Here is a 13,239-nt window from a genome sequence, read left to right on the forward strand (position 1 = left end):
AGTCTCCCAGCTCCCATGGCCTCATTCTCCTGGAATTTTTCTTTCCCACTGCTTCAGTTCAGCTTCCTTTGCTGACTTTCCCTCTGCTCAATCTCCGTAGGTTTGTTCTCAGAGCTCTATCTCTTCCTCTCTTCAACTCCATTCACTCCCTAAGTATTTTTTCAATCCCAATTTTTTCCTGCCTTAAAATTCTCAAGATTCTTAAATCTGATAATTCCTGCCTTTAGAAAAAAAAAAAATCTATAGGCTGCTGACCTGTTTGCTGAGCTCTAGAGTTTTGCATCTGCAACTGCCTACTTCACATTTCTCCTTGGATGTCTAATATACATTTTAATTTTAATATGTCCAAAGACAACTCTTTATTTCCCTCTCTTAACTGCTTCTTTATGAAGTCTCTCCAATTTCAATAAAGAGTTTCATCATGCACCCAGTGATTAAACCAAAAATCTAAGAGTCATCCTTGATGTATTTTTCTTAAACTCTCATATACGGTTTATCCACAAGTCCATGTTTTCTGCCTCCCAAATTCATTACAGCTCTCCATTCCTTGCAAGGACTCCCCTAATCGAAGCCATCATCATCTTTTGCTTATAACCAAGTTGCCATTTCTTACTCTCCAACCTCAATTTACAGTGTCCTCCCCTGACACCCACACAGCTTTAGCTCCATTGGTCTCCTTCCTGTTCTTCAAAGAAGCCAAGCTCCTTGCCATCCCAAGATTTTGTATTTTTCTTCTGCCTGAGAATGTCAGCAATACCGATTCCCACCCCAGTTTATCCCACCTTATCTTTCCAGACCCCCTTTTATTCTTACCTTCCCTAAAGTAGCCCACCACTTACCTTATCACATCGTTTTGCTTACTTTTCCTTTATAAAGCATTTTAAAATTCTGTAATTACCTTATTTACCGGTTTGGAGTGTTCCCCCCCCCGCCCCCGACTAGAAGATAAGCATGATCAAAGCAGAGACTTGTCTTTTTAATACGTGGCTGTGTCCCTTGAACTAAAAGGAAGGATGTCTGTTACATAGTAGGCATTCCATAAATACTTGTTAAATAATTGAATGGATAATTAAGTGAATGACTGATGTCCAAATCCATTGAGATTCCCTAACCTTTTCATTTCTACCCAAAGGATTCATCTTTACTCACCAGTGTTAGCTTGATAGCTAGTTAGTTACCCAAGACAAGTTTTCTTACTTTGTTCATTTACTTTTGATTCTGCCTGGGGTTATTAATCATTTTCAATAATAATAATAATAATAATACTGCCTTGGGAAGCTAATAGGAAAATCAAAGGCCATGATGCTGGTACTTTCAGAATATCTCCTGGCTGATGTGGACACTAAATGATATTCACCCATCAATCATTCCTCTACTTCCTGCAACTGAATCTCCCTGGAGGAGTCATCAGATCCTCTCAATCTTGAAGACTGACAGGAAGTCCCTGTGGACACTAGCTCTATGCAAAATCAGGAGGGATCCTTGACACTAAGATTTAAAAGCCCCACCTTCAGAACAAAATTAGAAAACTCAGAGGTTAAGTTATAGTTATTGCAGCTACTGGAAAGGTGTAGAACATGAAGGTAAGTAAAGGTTTTATATACTTGAGATTTTTTAGCTATTTTATTAAAAAGCTGTATAGCTTTTTACCTCTTTTATGTTTAATAAGTGTTTCAGAGGCTAAAGGATAGTTAAACGTTATGCCTTTAAAATATCAGAATCATTTAATTTTACAAAGAAAAAGTTTCACTAATTCACCCAAATCCTCATTTGGGTTCAAGAATAAAAATAATATATTTCTAATTAATTTTTTTAGAAAAAGAACTCTTTGTGGATTAACTAGACGATAAACTGGGGAACCCCCTTCTGCCCACACTCTGAGCGCTAAAACAGAACATAGCAAAAAGTAAGGGATTTGTAGTTGTCCAGGCGCCAGGGAAGGAAGCAAAAGATCCTATAGAGGCACAGAAACGACTTTCTTTGATCTTTTCATACAGGGATTCAGAAGTCTGGTGGTAACAACCTTGACTCTTTTCCTGGTGTTTTCTTTCATGGGAAATTCCAACAGTGCTCCGCAGGTAATCAAACGCAAAAATTGGGACTCCGTGCGCTGTGTGCCTGCCTGCCTGCCTGCCTGCCTTCCTCCCTCTCTCTTTCTTTCTCTCTCTTTCTTCCCTTCTTTTCCTAATATATTCTCCCTCCTTCCATCCCTTTCTTTCTTTCCCTCCCCTCCCTTCTTTTTTTTTCCTAATAGTGGGCTGGGCAGCAACGCCTTACTAACTGCTTTCCTCTTCTCCCCGGGTTATAGAGACTCTTTGAGAGAAGGAACTGGACTCCTCAAGCTATGCTCTACCTGAAGGGTGCACGTACGTTCCAAATACTTTGCTCTTCCGACAGCAATAGAGGGAGATCCGTAGGGGTGCGTGAATCGGTGGGATAGATGTAGAGCTGTGGGGAGAGAATCCTATCGAGTTTGTTCCCATAAATAATCGAGGTCGTCCTGGTCTCAGTTAATCAAGGAGAAAGGTCGGGAGGCGGGGGGAGGATTATCAGAAATCCTCCACCCTAAACCGGAGGGTTGCTGGCTCTTGCCCAAAGGGAGACTGGGATTTCCGGGGACACACCGCCCCGCCCTGGCTGGTGAGCGAGATCGCCGCCCCCTCCGAAGCGCACTCGGGGGCCCGGGGGCGGGGGGCGTGCGGGCTTCACCCGTGGTCTCCTCCCTCATCCGCGCCGGCGCCCCAACCCCGGCAGTCCCGCGCGCACGCACCGGACCGGGGGCACCCGGCCCCGCCCGCTCCCGGCCCCGGAACCCCGATCGATCGGGCCGGGAGGGCGCTGAGCCCGTGTCTCGCCTTGGCAGAGGGACGCCGCTTCATCTCCGACCAGAGCCGGAGGAAGGACCTCGCCGACCGGCCGCCGCCCGGTGAGTGCGCGGGGGTGAGGGGGCCGCGGGCTACAGAGGACCGCGCAGGACCGGAGGGGCGCGCTCCGCCTCCGAGAAGGCTGGCCCGTGGGCCTTCCCGGGGGTGAGCCGGCCCCGCCCGGCCCCGCCGGCCCCGCCGGCAGCGGCGGAGCTGGGGATCGCAACGCCCCGCCAGGATGGAGATGGGCGTCGGGGGCCGGGGTTCCGCTCCAGGGCGTCAGGATGGATATGAGAGCTGTGCGCCTGCCCCGCCCAAGAAATGGGCCTCCCGTTTAGGGCATGATCTTTACAAGATTTCTCTTTTGTTGCCAATGTTGGTATCATCATCATTATTAAAATAGTGATTTGCCTAAAAACTTCAAACAGCTCTATTATATTACTAAAAAGAACTATCAAAAGGTTCAAAACCAGACATAGTGAAGAAGTGGGGGCCTTTAAGGATGGAGCCAGAGACTATGTTTCGTGATAAACCTTTCCATGCCATTGGATTAAAAAATAACAATACCATTCATTTTGATAAACGTTCAAGATTGTTAAAAATACCAAGTAGACTCATTTTGAAAAATACCACTGTGTTGAGCACATAGGTGCTTATCAAATTTTTGCTTACCTTCTTCAAGACTGCAGTGTAATTAACCATTTTTTTACCGTAGGAGGGTAAGTTCTGTTTTCCCACTTCAGCAGCTCCCAAATTAAAAATCATGGTTTGTGTTGAATCAGGACGGTTTGTCTTCTGTCAGCTTAGATTTGAAATAGTTTTGAATATTTTGCAGATTCTCCTTCAGTCAAATAATTGACTTACATGTGGCCAAGAATGTAGATTACTTTCTCAAACTGCTTTGGAAAGGAACAAGAGAGAAGATAGTCCAGGCTCCAGGCAGGGTCCCATCTAAACCTTTCAGCCCAGACATCCCATTTTAAGCTCTGAGGGGGAGATTTCTCATGGGTTCTTTATCTTAATCCTCCTTGCTTTCATGAAATTCTCTGTAGTATATAGTTTAAATTTTCTTCCATTCCCGGTAATACACAACATAACCAGTTGTAAGTAATGTCTAAGGGAAGTGTGAAATGTTTCAACTTGTAAAAATCATTCTGTGTAAGGGGCTCTTTGCTGAGGGTTCACAGAGGTATTTCACAGAGATTTTCTAGTATTATAGCATACTGGAATAGGATTTATCTATATGAATATTTAAATGCTAATAGAATCTGTATTTACTTTTTCGTTTCTCCAGAAAGACGAAGCCCAAATCCCCAACTACTAACTCTTCCAGAGGCAGCAGCTGTGCTATTGGCTTCCTTGCAGAAACTGCAAGAAGGTATAATTATAGTGACCTCTTTTAACTACAGGACAGGGAAGCTTTGAGTGCTTTGGGCATTCTGTGTTGAGTACAACAAAGTTGCTTTTATTTATTCAGATTTTAAAAAATAATTAACGGTTGCCCACACCACCAGAAATTCACAGAGACGTTTATTATTTTAATACTAGCATGCTGCTCATTAAAGTGTTTCCCAAGAACGTAAAAACATTTCTTTGATGAGACTGAGGGATTTCATGTTAATTCCATAATCCATAGCCTACTGGAGCTTTTATTTCTGTTAGAGCTCCAGAAAGTACAACTTCATTATTTTATATTTGAAAAAACTGAGGCCAAAAGAGGTTTAAATAATCGCAAATCCAGTTACTAGCTATTAAAGTTTGAACCAAATGAAAAAGCTGAAAATCACTCATTTTTTACTTACAAACACAGCAGTTTCTTATGGTTCACCCTAAGAGATTGGGCTAGTTCTGATTCTAAGCCTGTGTGATTTGCACTATACTATATAGCTTCTTCCATACCAGGATTAGGTGTGTTCTTCAAATAGAGGCTCTCTGTCCATGTAGCATTAAAACCACTAATTGCATTAAGGCATCTTGTTGCACATTAGCCAGGGCTTTGGAGTATAATAGGACTGGGTTCAAACCTTGGCCTTGTTGCTTTACTAGCTGGGTGACCCTGAGCCTTAGTGTCATTACGGGTAAAATGGAATAATGACATCCATGGGCAGGTTGCTCTAAGAGCCAAATGAAACAAAGTACGTACTTTCTATTAGCATTAACAGTAGAGGTCATCAAAGCATATTCAACAGATCTAGATTTTTCCCTCTCAAAAATTGTAATGATGCCATATTTATGACATAATTTAAACGTTAAAATGCATTTAACAAAATACAGTGAGTAGTCTGGTGGTCAAAGCATAGGCTGCTGGCCTTGGGCTCTGACACTTGTGCTAGTGGAGAAAGCCTGTGTGCTCCCTGCCTGTTATTGGACAGGCCCCATCAGGGAGGGGAAGAGAGCAGGGGGCTCTTTCTGGCTTCTAGCTTATGGCTTTGTTGTGAAAAAAACAAAAACAAAACAAAACAAAACCTATGAGAAGCAAATGGAAGAGAGTGGGATAAAGAGGTCTTTTGAAATCAGAGAAAGTCCATGGCTGACTTGGTTGAGTGAAGGGGATTATAATACTGAATTCAGCAAATCTGCATTTATGCCTGCTAGGTGCCAGGCACTGTGGCAGGTGGAGAAGAAAATGGATTAAACAAAAGCAAGAATGAGAGTGGCCTTTGCAGTGAAAAGGCAGGGTGAATAGTCAGTAGGACAGTAGACTGTGAGAGTCATGGCCATACTATAGCTATGACTACAACTACTGTTACTACTCCCTCTAGCTAATAATTATTGAGGGTTTTACTATAATGCAGTGGGTCAGGCACTGTTCCAAGCACTAGATATGGATTAATACATTTATTAATTCATTAATCCATAACAAATGAATTACTTCCTAGGATTACCCACTGTCATTATCTACACTTTACAGATGAGGAAATAGAAGCACAGAAAGATTGAGTAGCTTGCCCACTATCACATTGCAGGTACATACTAGTACTGGGATAAAGAACAGGGGGTAACTTATTCTTTATCTGAGAATCAATCAGATGGTTCATGGATTTTTACCAGAAAGAGGACATGATGAAGGAAGATGAAACTGGTTATTGCTTATAGGGTAACCATAAGAGCAGTTACAGTAGCTACAATATGGGAACATCTACTGTGTGTCAGATATTAGTGCTAATCTTTATAGCTCAGAAAACTGACCCTTCCTGAGCTGTATATACTTTCCTAAGGTCCACATAGAGTGGAAGTGATATGGGGAGTTTAACTCAGGGCTAAAATAAAAATAGAAAAATTAAAAATAGAAAAATAAAATTTTTTTTAAAAAGTAGAGTAGCTGATTATCTGCAGTATTTTGAAGTTTGCTACCAGTTCAGGTTAAACTGTAACTCAGATACTCCGACCATATTGTAACTAACTAGGGGAAAGTGGTTTTCTCTAGAGATGACCTTACATAAAATGAGGAGCGGAATTTTGCCTCTGGCAGCTTCCTCTCCCTTCCCCATCCTCAGTTTCAGCCCTTCAACCCATTTTTAGTCCCAGGAATCTGCTGTCGTCTCAGTCCGCTGTCCCCACCCCAGAGGTGATTCCTCCTGCTCTGAAGTTGTGCAATCCTGCCCAGCTAACAAGTGTCCCTTCTTTCTGTCTTACTTCCACCCCAGACGTCTAGTTCAACTTGTAAGAGAATATGTGCAAATGTGTTCCTCTGTCATCTTTCACAGCTAAAATGCATTTTAACAGGAAATACAGAAACAATACCTTGATGCAAGTGAATGGTTCTACTGGGGGTTATTTTAGACATGAGGCATATTTAGAGCAAGACATGTGGCCTCTTCAGATTTCTACCAAACACACCATGTAATAATTAAATTCACTGTAGAGATTCACATGTCAGATGTGAATTCCTCAATGCATACCAAGCTGAGGGGGAAATTTTTGAAACAAAGTCAATCAAAATCCAATTTGGGGGTAGTTTCCATAGCAGAGTGCCTGAGTTGACATAATGTAGGGGGGCAAATGTTTATCTCCTGAGGTTCTCTTCATCTTATATTTTCTTCTTATAAAACACAGGGTACATGTTCATGTTATGTATTTTTTTTATCCTTACAGCTGGAGAAGAAAACTTTGATCAAACCAGATTCCTAGAAGACAGTCTGCTAAACTGGTGAAAATATACCAGATTCCATTCAATTATAGTTCTATTCTTGTTGAAAACATGAACCATGTGAATAAAGCCTGTGGACCCTTTTTATGTTCATTTGTAATCTTAGGAACATGTGCAGCCAGTTTTATTCTTTCAGAAGCTAAAGTGATGTTGAGTTCTTAGTGAGAACATCGTTGCTTTCTTCCATTGCTTCAGGTCCTGTTTAGATCGCCTTGTGTCTTACTCTTGAATTTTTTAGCCCATTTATAATTATTAGGTTGAAGACTCTTTAGAGTGTTCTTTCGTTTTGTGACAACAAATACCCATCTTGATCTAATCATTCTTAGTTGCTTTTTTTCATTCTGTTACCCACTTGCACTGTCTTATCACTCAGCAGAGAATCTCCTCTCCTTTTCCCCCTTTTCTCACCTCCAAGGAGGGTGAGGCAGGGAAGCATGGCAAGATGGGAAAGAGTAGAGTGTGATTCTTTCAGTATCCAGGAGAGGTAAGTTGTCAGGAAGGGAAGAGGGAAGGGATGACTGGGAAGAAGCCCTGTGATCAGACACTGCAGTGTGGTTGCTGACAGAGGGGACCCTTGGTGAGACTGGAGCCAGTGGAAGGTTCTACAGCTGGAAGCTCCCCCTTGTGCTCTCTGGGCATCTCCCCAAATTCAGTTTAGAAACAAGGATCTAAAAGTTACTGGGAAATAAGCAGATGGAAACACATGCTGCTCTTGTACAAAAGAAACAAACCAGTTTTTTAGAGGTAACCCATTTTCCATGGCTACACAGACTCAAACACTACTTACTCTAATTGACTAGACCTCTAGGCTTTATTTGACATAAGAACATAACATAAAGGCACCCTGATACAAAATGCATGGTAATATGCCTAATTTATTCATTTTTTTAACTCAACTAAGGTTCAGTACTATCTGAAAAATAAAATACACACATACCTACAGCAGGCATATAGTATATTTACTTGGAATTACAATACAACCATCATGTTCATTATTTTTGACTTAGTTACTTGAGAGTTGTTATTGATAAATGTCACAAGTAGAAAGTATTGTCCATTCTTATTGTCATCAGTATATAGCTATTAGTCAGTAGCTAAAGAATATCATTATGTGAATGTCTCTGTAACTTGGAATTACAATTTTACTGTGTTAAGTAATCAAAACCCTGCTTATAAGATTTGTCTGTATCTCATTTCATAATTAAATAATGAAACTGTATTCAAGTTAATGTAACATTGATATCTGCCCAAAAAATAATATGCTAGCAATAAAAAAAATCTATGTGGCATTATAATAGGTGCCTGTCATTAATTATTGTTTGATTTTAAAGTGGAATCTCTAGACAGTGTATATGTCCAGTTTATTGAGAATTATGTACTCACCTGACATAGACTTGTACATATGGACTACTTAAATACTGTGTCTAGTCCCAGAATACATTTAAAGTCTATCTTACAAAGTAATTCTTCCACAACTAGAACACTAAAACAGTTTGTAAAAGCTATCTAAATGACCAACAACTGTTATAATATCAGCTACAATATTACAATACTTGAATTTCCTGAACATTGTTCTGCCATACAGATGTGCACATTAACCCAGTAGTTGCATATGCCCGGTTTGCTATAACTTTCTATCTCTCCGGGGGTGTCTTTGCAATTCACTTTATTTCTATCTTGTTCAAAACTGAAATGAATAATGATCAGTGCTCAAAACTTTTCACATTGTATGGCTTGTCTTTTAAAATTGGAAAATATCTGCCTCCTGTGCATGTCCATGTACTAGAATACCCCACCTCCAGATAGGACTTGCAGCCACTTTCACCCCGTTCCAGTTGCTCTTCCACTCTTTGCCTCTATAGCCTTCTTCCCCTGTGGCTATGTGGCCTCCAGGGTGGGCTCTCAATTACTCTCTGTTCCCCTGATTTCCCCAGTGGGTGACTCCTCTCCCCCACCATAATGATCCTAAGCAAGGAGAGAAGGTGAGAGGTTAAAATCAGCCTCCAACTAGCATTTCTTCTTTACCTGCTGATGAGAAATAGAAGTCTATATCCTACCAACCCTGAGTTACATTATTTTACCTTGGCCTCAGGAGAAAGAGGAGTTGGGAATGTAACCTGTTGGTCTCCTCCTACTGGACTATATAAATCCCTTAAGGAAATGTTCACGTCTAATTTGATTTTATCCTTACAACCACAATGTGAAGTGGGCAGTTGTATCTCCCACATTACTTCATAGAAACTTAGGATCATCCTAGGAAGTCGCTTTCAATCTCCTCAAGTACACTTAACCAATCCCTCTTCTGAGACCTCCTTGTGTCCTGGAAAGCTACTAGTATAGCACTTGTAATATTTTATATTCCCATCTGTATATGTAAAGCCAGCTCTGTTCATTCTAGCCCTTACCATGGAAGGAAGGGTGGTACAATGCATAAAAAAAGTCTTGCTGTCAGCTGGTCAGGCACACACAATTTTCTATAGTTCCTGTCCTCCAGTTTATGGATACATACATTCTTTATTTATTCTTTTTTCTTTTTTCTTTTTTCATACATACTTTAAGAGCATCAATTTTTTTGTATCTATGTTTCTCCCAATAAAACCATTCATTTATGCAACTACTGTGTATAAGGTGCTGTGCTAGACACACAGTCACCTAACAATCCTATTGGTTGTTCCTCACCAAGCTTTGTCAATATTGGGGAAACAGCAACTAGACACCAGGCTTAGTCTTGGGGAAAGGACAACTAAGTGACTGGAGCAAGGGGTTGGAGTCAGGTGGCAGCAGCTGTCTGAATAGAGGACCAAGTGCAGGGTAGAAACTGATTCTTACACATGCCACTCGAAGGCAGGTGTTTGCAAATCAGTCATTTCCATGTGTCCTATACCATTTGTACTCATTTCTAATCAAAAATCTATTCTTTCGTTTAAAAAAAAACACGAATTTTAAAGTTTTTTATTAAGAAGTTATAGCTTCTGTATAGCTCATGCTTTCAGTAGCCGTGGATCAACCAGTTACCAATGAAGAGTATCACTTGAATACACACATTGCACCACTTTATTAGGGATATATTTTCATGGTTATTGCAAAAGTGAAACCCATTTTTTTTTCCTTTTTTTTGCGGTACGCGGGCCTCTCACTGTCGTGGCCTCTCCCGTTGCGGAGCACAGGCTCCGGATGCGCAGGCTCAGCGGCCATGGCTCACGGGCCCATAGGCTCCGCGGCATGAGGGATCTTCCCGGACCGGGCACGAACCCGCGTCCCCTGCATCGGCAGGCGGACTCTCAACCACTGCACCACCAGGGAAGCCCAAAGTGAAACCCATTTTATCATGAGACCTTTCTGGCACTTAAACAAATAAGTATTTGGGTTGTAATACAAATCTGTTTCATATTTTTTTCTGATCTCTGCAGAGCTTGGAGAGTTGGGTTAATTGGTATCCACTGGGCAGTTTTTAAGGATTAGGCTTTAGGTAATTTATTTTCCTTCCTTACAAACCTCTAAATTAGGGACGTTTGCAACGATCTTCCATTTTGACCTGAGTTGTTGCTTGTATCTGCCATTCTTCTACTCTCCCCTAACAACGGGGTGATAGAGCTGGAGTGCAGTTTTCCACTGGTCTTGCACCATCTGACACACTGTCATTGTTTCTCTTCCCTTACTGCCATCAACAACCCAGCACTGAGAAGACCTAAATTTTTTTAGAGCCCCTACAGACCTGGGCCAACCAATATGCCAACCAAGGTGTTCACTGTGATCTAACTGTAACAACATTCAGTCGTGAAAAAAACGATCCATGAGTGAATGTGGGGTTTGGGTTTTGTTTTTTGTTTTGTTTTTTGCTGATTTACGTTTAACTACATTTAAAGCATTAATATGTTTAACTACAATCATTCAACAATGTCTCAGAGACATTGTCCTTGTTATAATTAAGTAGACTCTATTTTCTTCTTGCTACTTTTTTTTAAAAGATAGTTTTAAATGTTATCCTTCATAAGGCACTATTTTATAGTAGGTGTTTTTGCACATATTATCTTATTTAAATGTCTAAAAGAATTTTAAACATTATCAACGCAGTTAAATCTTTAAATATTGATATATTTATTCATATGGATTTAACAATTTATCACCTATGGAAGACTGACCAAGTTTTCAAAAAGGCTTTCGTTTTAAACAACAGAAAAAAACTGTTACAGTCAGATGGTACAGTACAGATGGTAACATCTCCCGATCATTAACTTGAGAAGTGACCTTGTACATATGCATTAATATGTATCAACATCTGGATTTAGGATAGCTACTGTCCTATGGATTTTGATTGTCTGCAAAGCTAGGTATAAATTCATGGTTCTGCCTCATGTGAAAAATAAAAATAATCACTAAAGACCAAATTACTTGAAATATAAAGGTAGAACACATTCATAGCTAAGATCGGGATCCTTTGTGGGGGAAATGGCAGATTGGTTTAGCAGGTATAGAAGCTGTATAAACACTAAGCCAAGGATTATGGTGATGATAACTAAAAAATCAGCGTTAGGAAATGAAAATTCTTATTGCTTAAAATAACCATTTTAAAAACACCTCCAGTCTTCCTCCTTTAATTAACACTCTTCCTAGAGCCTGAACTGATGGGGGCAAAAGGAGTTGGATTTTATTAGAAATTACAAAATTGCCATTCACTTAATCTCCTCCACTTTTTAGGCAGAGAATAAATCCCATTGTTATACTGAGAAGAAGAGAATGAAACATGTGGCATTTTCATTTCTTTCAATAATCATTCTTACTATGTTCTCACTGAATTAGCCTGTTCGACCAGAGTGGAATTCAGTTCTTGTATTCGCCATGCAGCTTCTTCTTCCCCCGAGGAACGTGATTCAGAGACAATGGTGACTTGATATTTAACCGATCCCTTTCAGCCTCCTCTTCCTCATCGTATCTTTCATCCTCATTCTCATCCTCCACATCGCTGCTCTGAGGACTAGAGACCTGAGATCCTGAAGGAGAAGGTGGTACTGAGGAAGGCCTGGGATATTTAAACCCTTCTGTCTGCCAAAGACAAAAATAAGACACAAAACATTAGAATGGCTTTTTGATTTTTCAGTGATGTACACACTTGGCATGTGCATTTAATAAAAAACACAGTTGGATGTTTTTGGTCTGTTCAGGGGCTATTAACTTTGATTTATCTTGATTCTGGTCCAACCAAGCTCAAGAGAGACTCCTTAAATAAATAGTTTTCTTTTATCAAGCACTGAAATGTGCCAGGGGCTATATACATGTGATCTTATTTAATCTCTGACCAGTTTGTTCTTTCCGCTGACAGAAGAAAATTGAGGGTCCAAGAGGCCAATGATTTGCCCAAGGTCAAACGGCATGTAAGTGGTAGAGTAAAGAGTGGTTCCAGGGTTGTGATCATCCCAGAGCCTTTAATATCAACTGCCATGATACACTGTTGAGATTATCAGTTGCTATGTCATCCTTCAGATTTGCTCAGTCAAATTCCAGAACATGAGCAGCCTGGATATTCCATGGACAATACCCACTAGAAAGATTCCTGGAAGTCAGGCCACTTCACTGACCTTAAAATTCCACCAGTTCCTTTTATTTCGGTTAATGAGCAAACATCACTAGGTTTTAATCAATTGCCCTTCTACCTAAGATGCTCTGAGATAAGTCATTTGATAAACACATACTAAGCACCACTTATGGGGCAGGAGGAAACAAAGATGAAAAACATGATCCCTGCTCTCTAGGAGTGTAGATGCTTCATCACTCAGGAAGACAAATGTATAAAATTGTTACAGCACTTATCACTCTGAATTTCAACTATTTTTAGACATTATTATGTCATACATGTACGCTCATTTCAAGGCTCAGATACTTTACCTGAAAGCAATACCAAAAAAAAAAAAAAAAAAAAAGAGCTGAATCCTACACTTAGGGAGCATAGGAGCTCAATACTTATTTTTTGAATTAGTTGAATAAATGAATGAATATAGCTGAATTATCATCAAGGGCAATGACCACCTCTAAATAAGCTAAGCAAGTCACTCTGTTAGAATCATGGACATGGGAAGTGGAATTTGTATACTGAGGGATTTACAAAACTCTTTCACTTTCTTTATGAGCAAATTTTCCCTTGGGTTAATTTTCTAGATCTGGTCCCCAGACACCAAATAGAGGTGGAATATAAGGTATTAGGCAAAATTGTTTATAGTGAAAGTGACT

The 13,239-nt window shown here is 40.4% G+C and overlaps 2 protein-coding genes across 5 annotated transcripts in view; one reads left to right on the forward strand and one right to left on the reverse strand.

Moving 5' to 3' along the window:
• The first annotated feature begins 1,432 nt into the window (after nt 1-1,432).
• Nucleotides 1,433-10,306, forward strand: SPX (spexin hormone). Of its 2 annotated transcripts, none has more exons than XM_081248536.1 (6): nt 1,433-1,583; nt 1,998-2,078; nt 2,309-2,366; nt 2,864-2,926; nt 4,159-4,242; nt 6,960-10,306. In XM_081248536.1, the coding sequence occupies exons 1-6, from the start codon at nt 1,578-1,580 to the stop codon at nt 7,016-7,018; spliced, it is 351 nt and encodes a 116-aa protein (XP_081104662.1). In that variant the 5' UTR covers nt 1,433-1,577; the 3' UTR covers nt 7,019-10,306. The 2 variants fall into 2 exon arrangements, with proteins under 2 accessions (XP_081104662.1, XP_081104663.1); XM_081248537.1 differs by lacking the exon at nt 1,433-1,583 and adding an exon at nt 1,824-1,906.
• Nucleotides 10,307-11,125: 819 nt separating this feature from the next.
• GYS2 (glycogen synthase 2) overlaps nt 11,126-13,239 on the reverse strand; it is a 42,153-nt gene continuing 40,039 nt past the window's right edge. For 2 of the 3 annotated variants that reach the window (XM_081248534.1, XM_081248533.1), the window contains one exon: nt 11,127-12,057. In XM_081248534.1, coding sequence (XP_081104660.1) covers nt 11,836-12,057 — 222 coding nt within the window. In that variant the 3' untranslated portion in view covers nt 11,127-11,835. Of the gene's footprint in view, nt 12,058-13,239 lie in introns of all 3 variants that reach the window. The other variant, XM_081248535.1, reaches the window with a different exon arrangement.

Source organism: Mesoplodon bidens, assembly GCF_964165515.1.
Source record: "Mesoplodon bidens genome assembly, chromosome: 11".
Lineage (NCBI taxonomy): Eukaryota > Metazoa > Chordata > Mammalia > Artiodactyla > Ziphiidae > Mesoplodon > Mesoplodon bidens.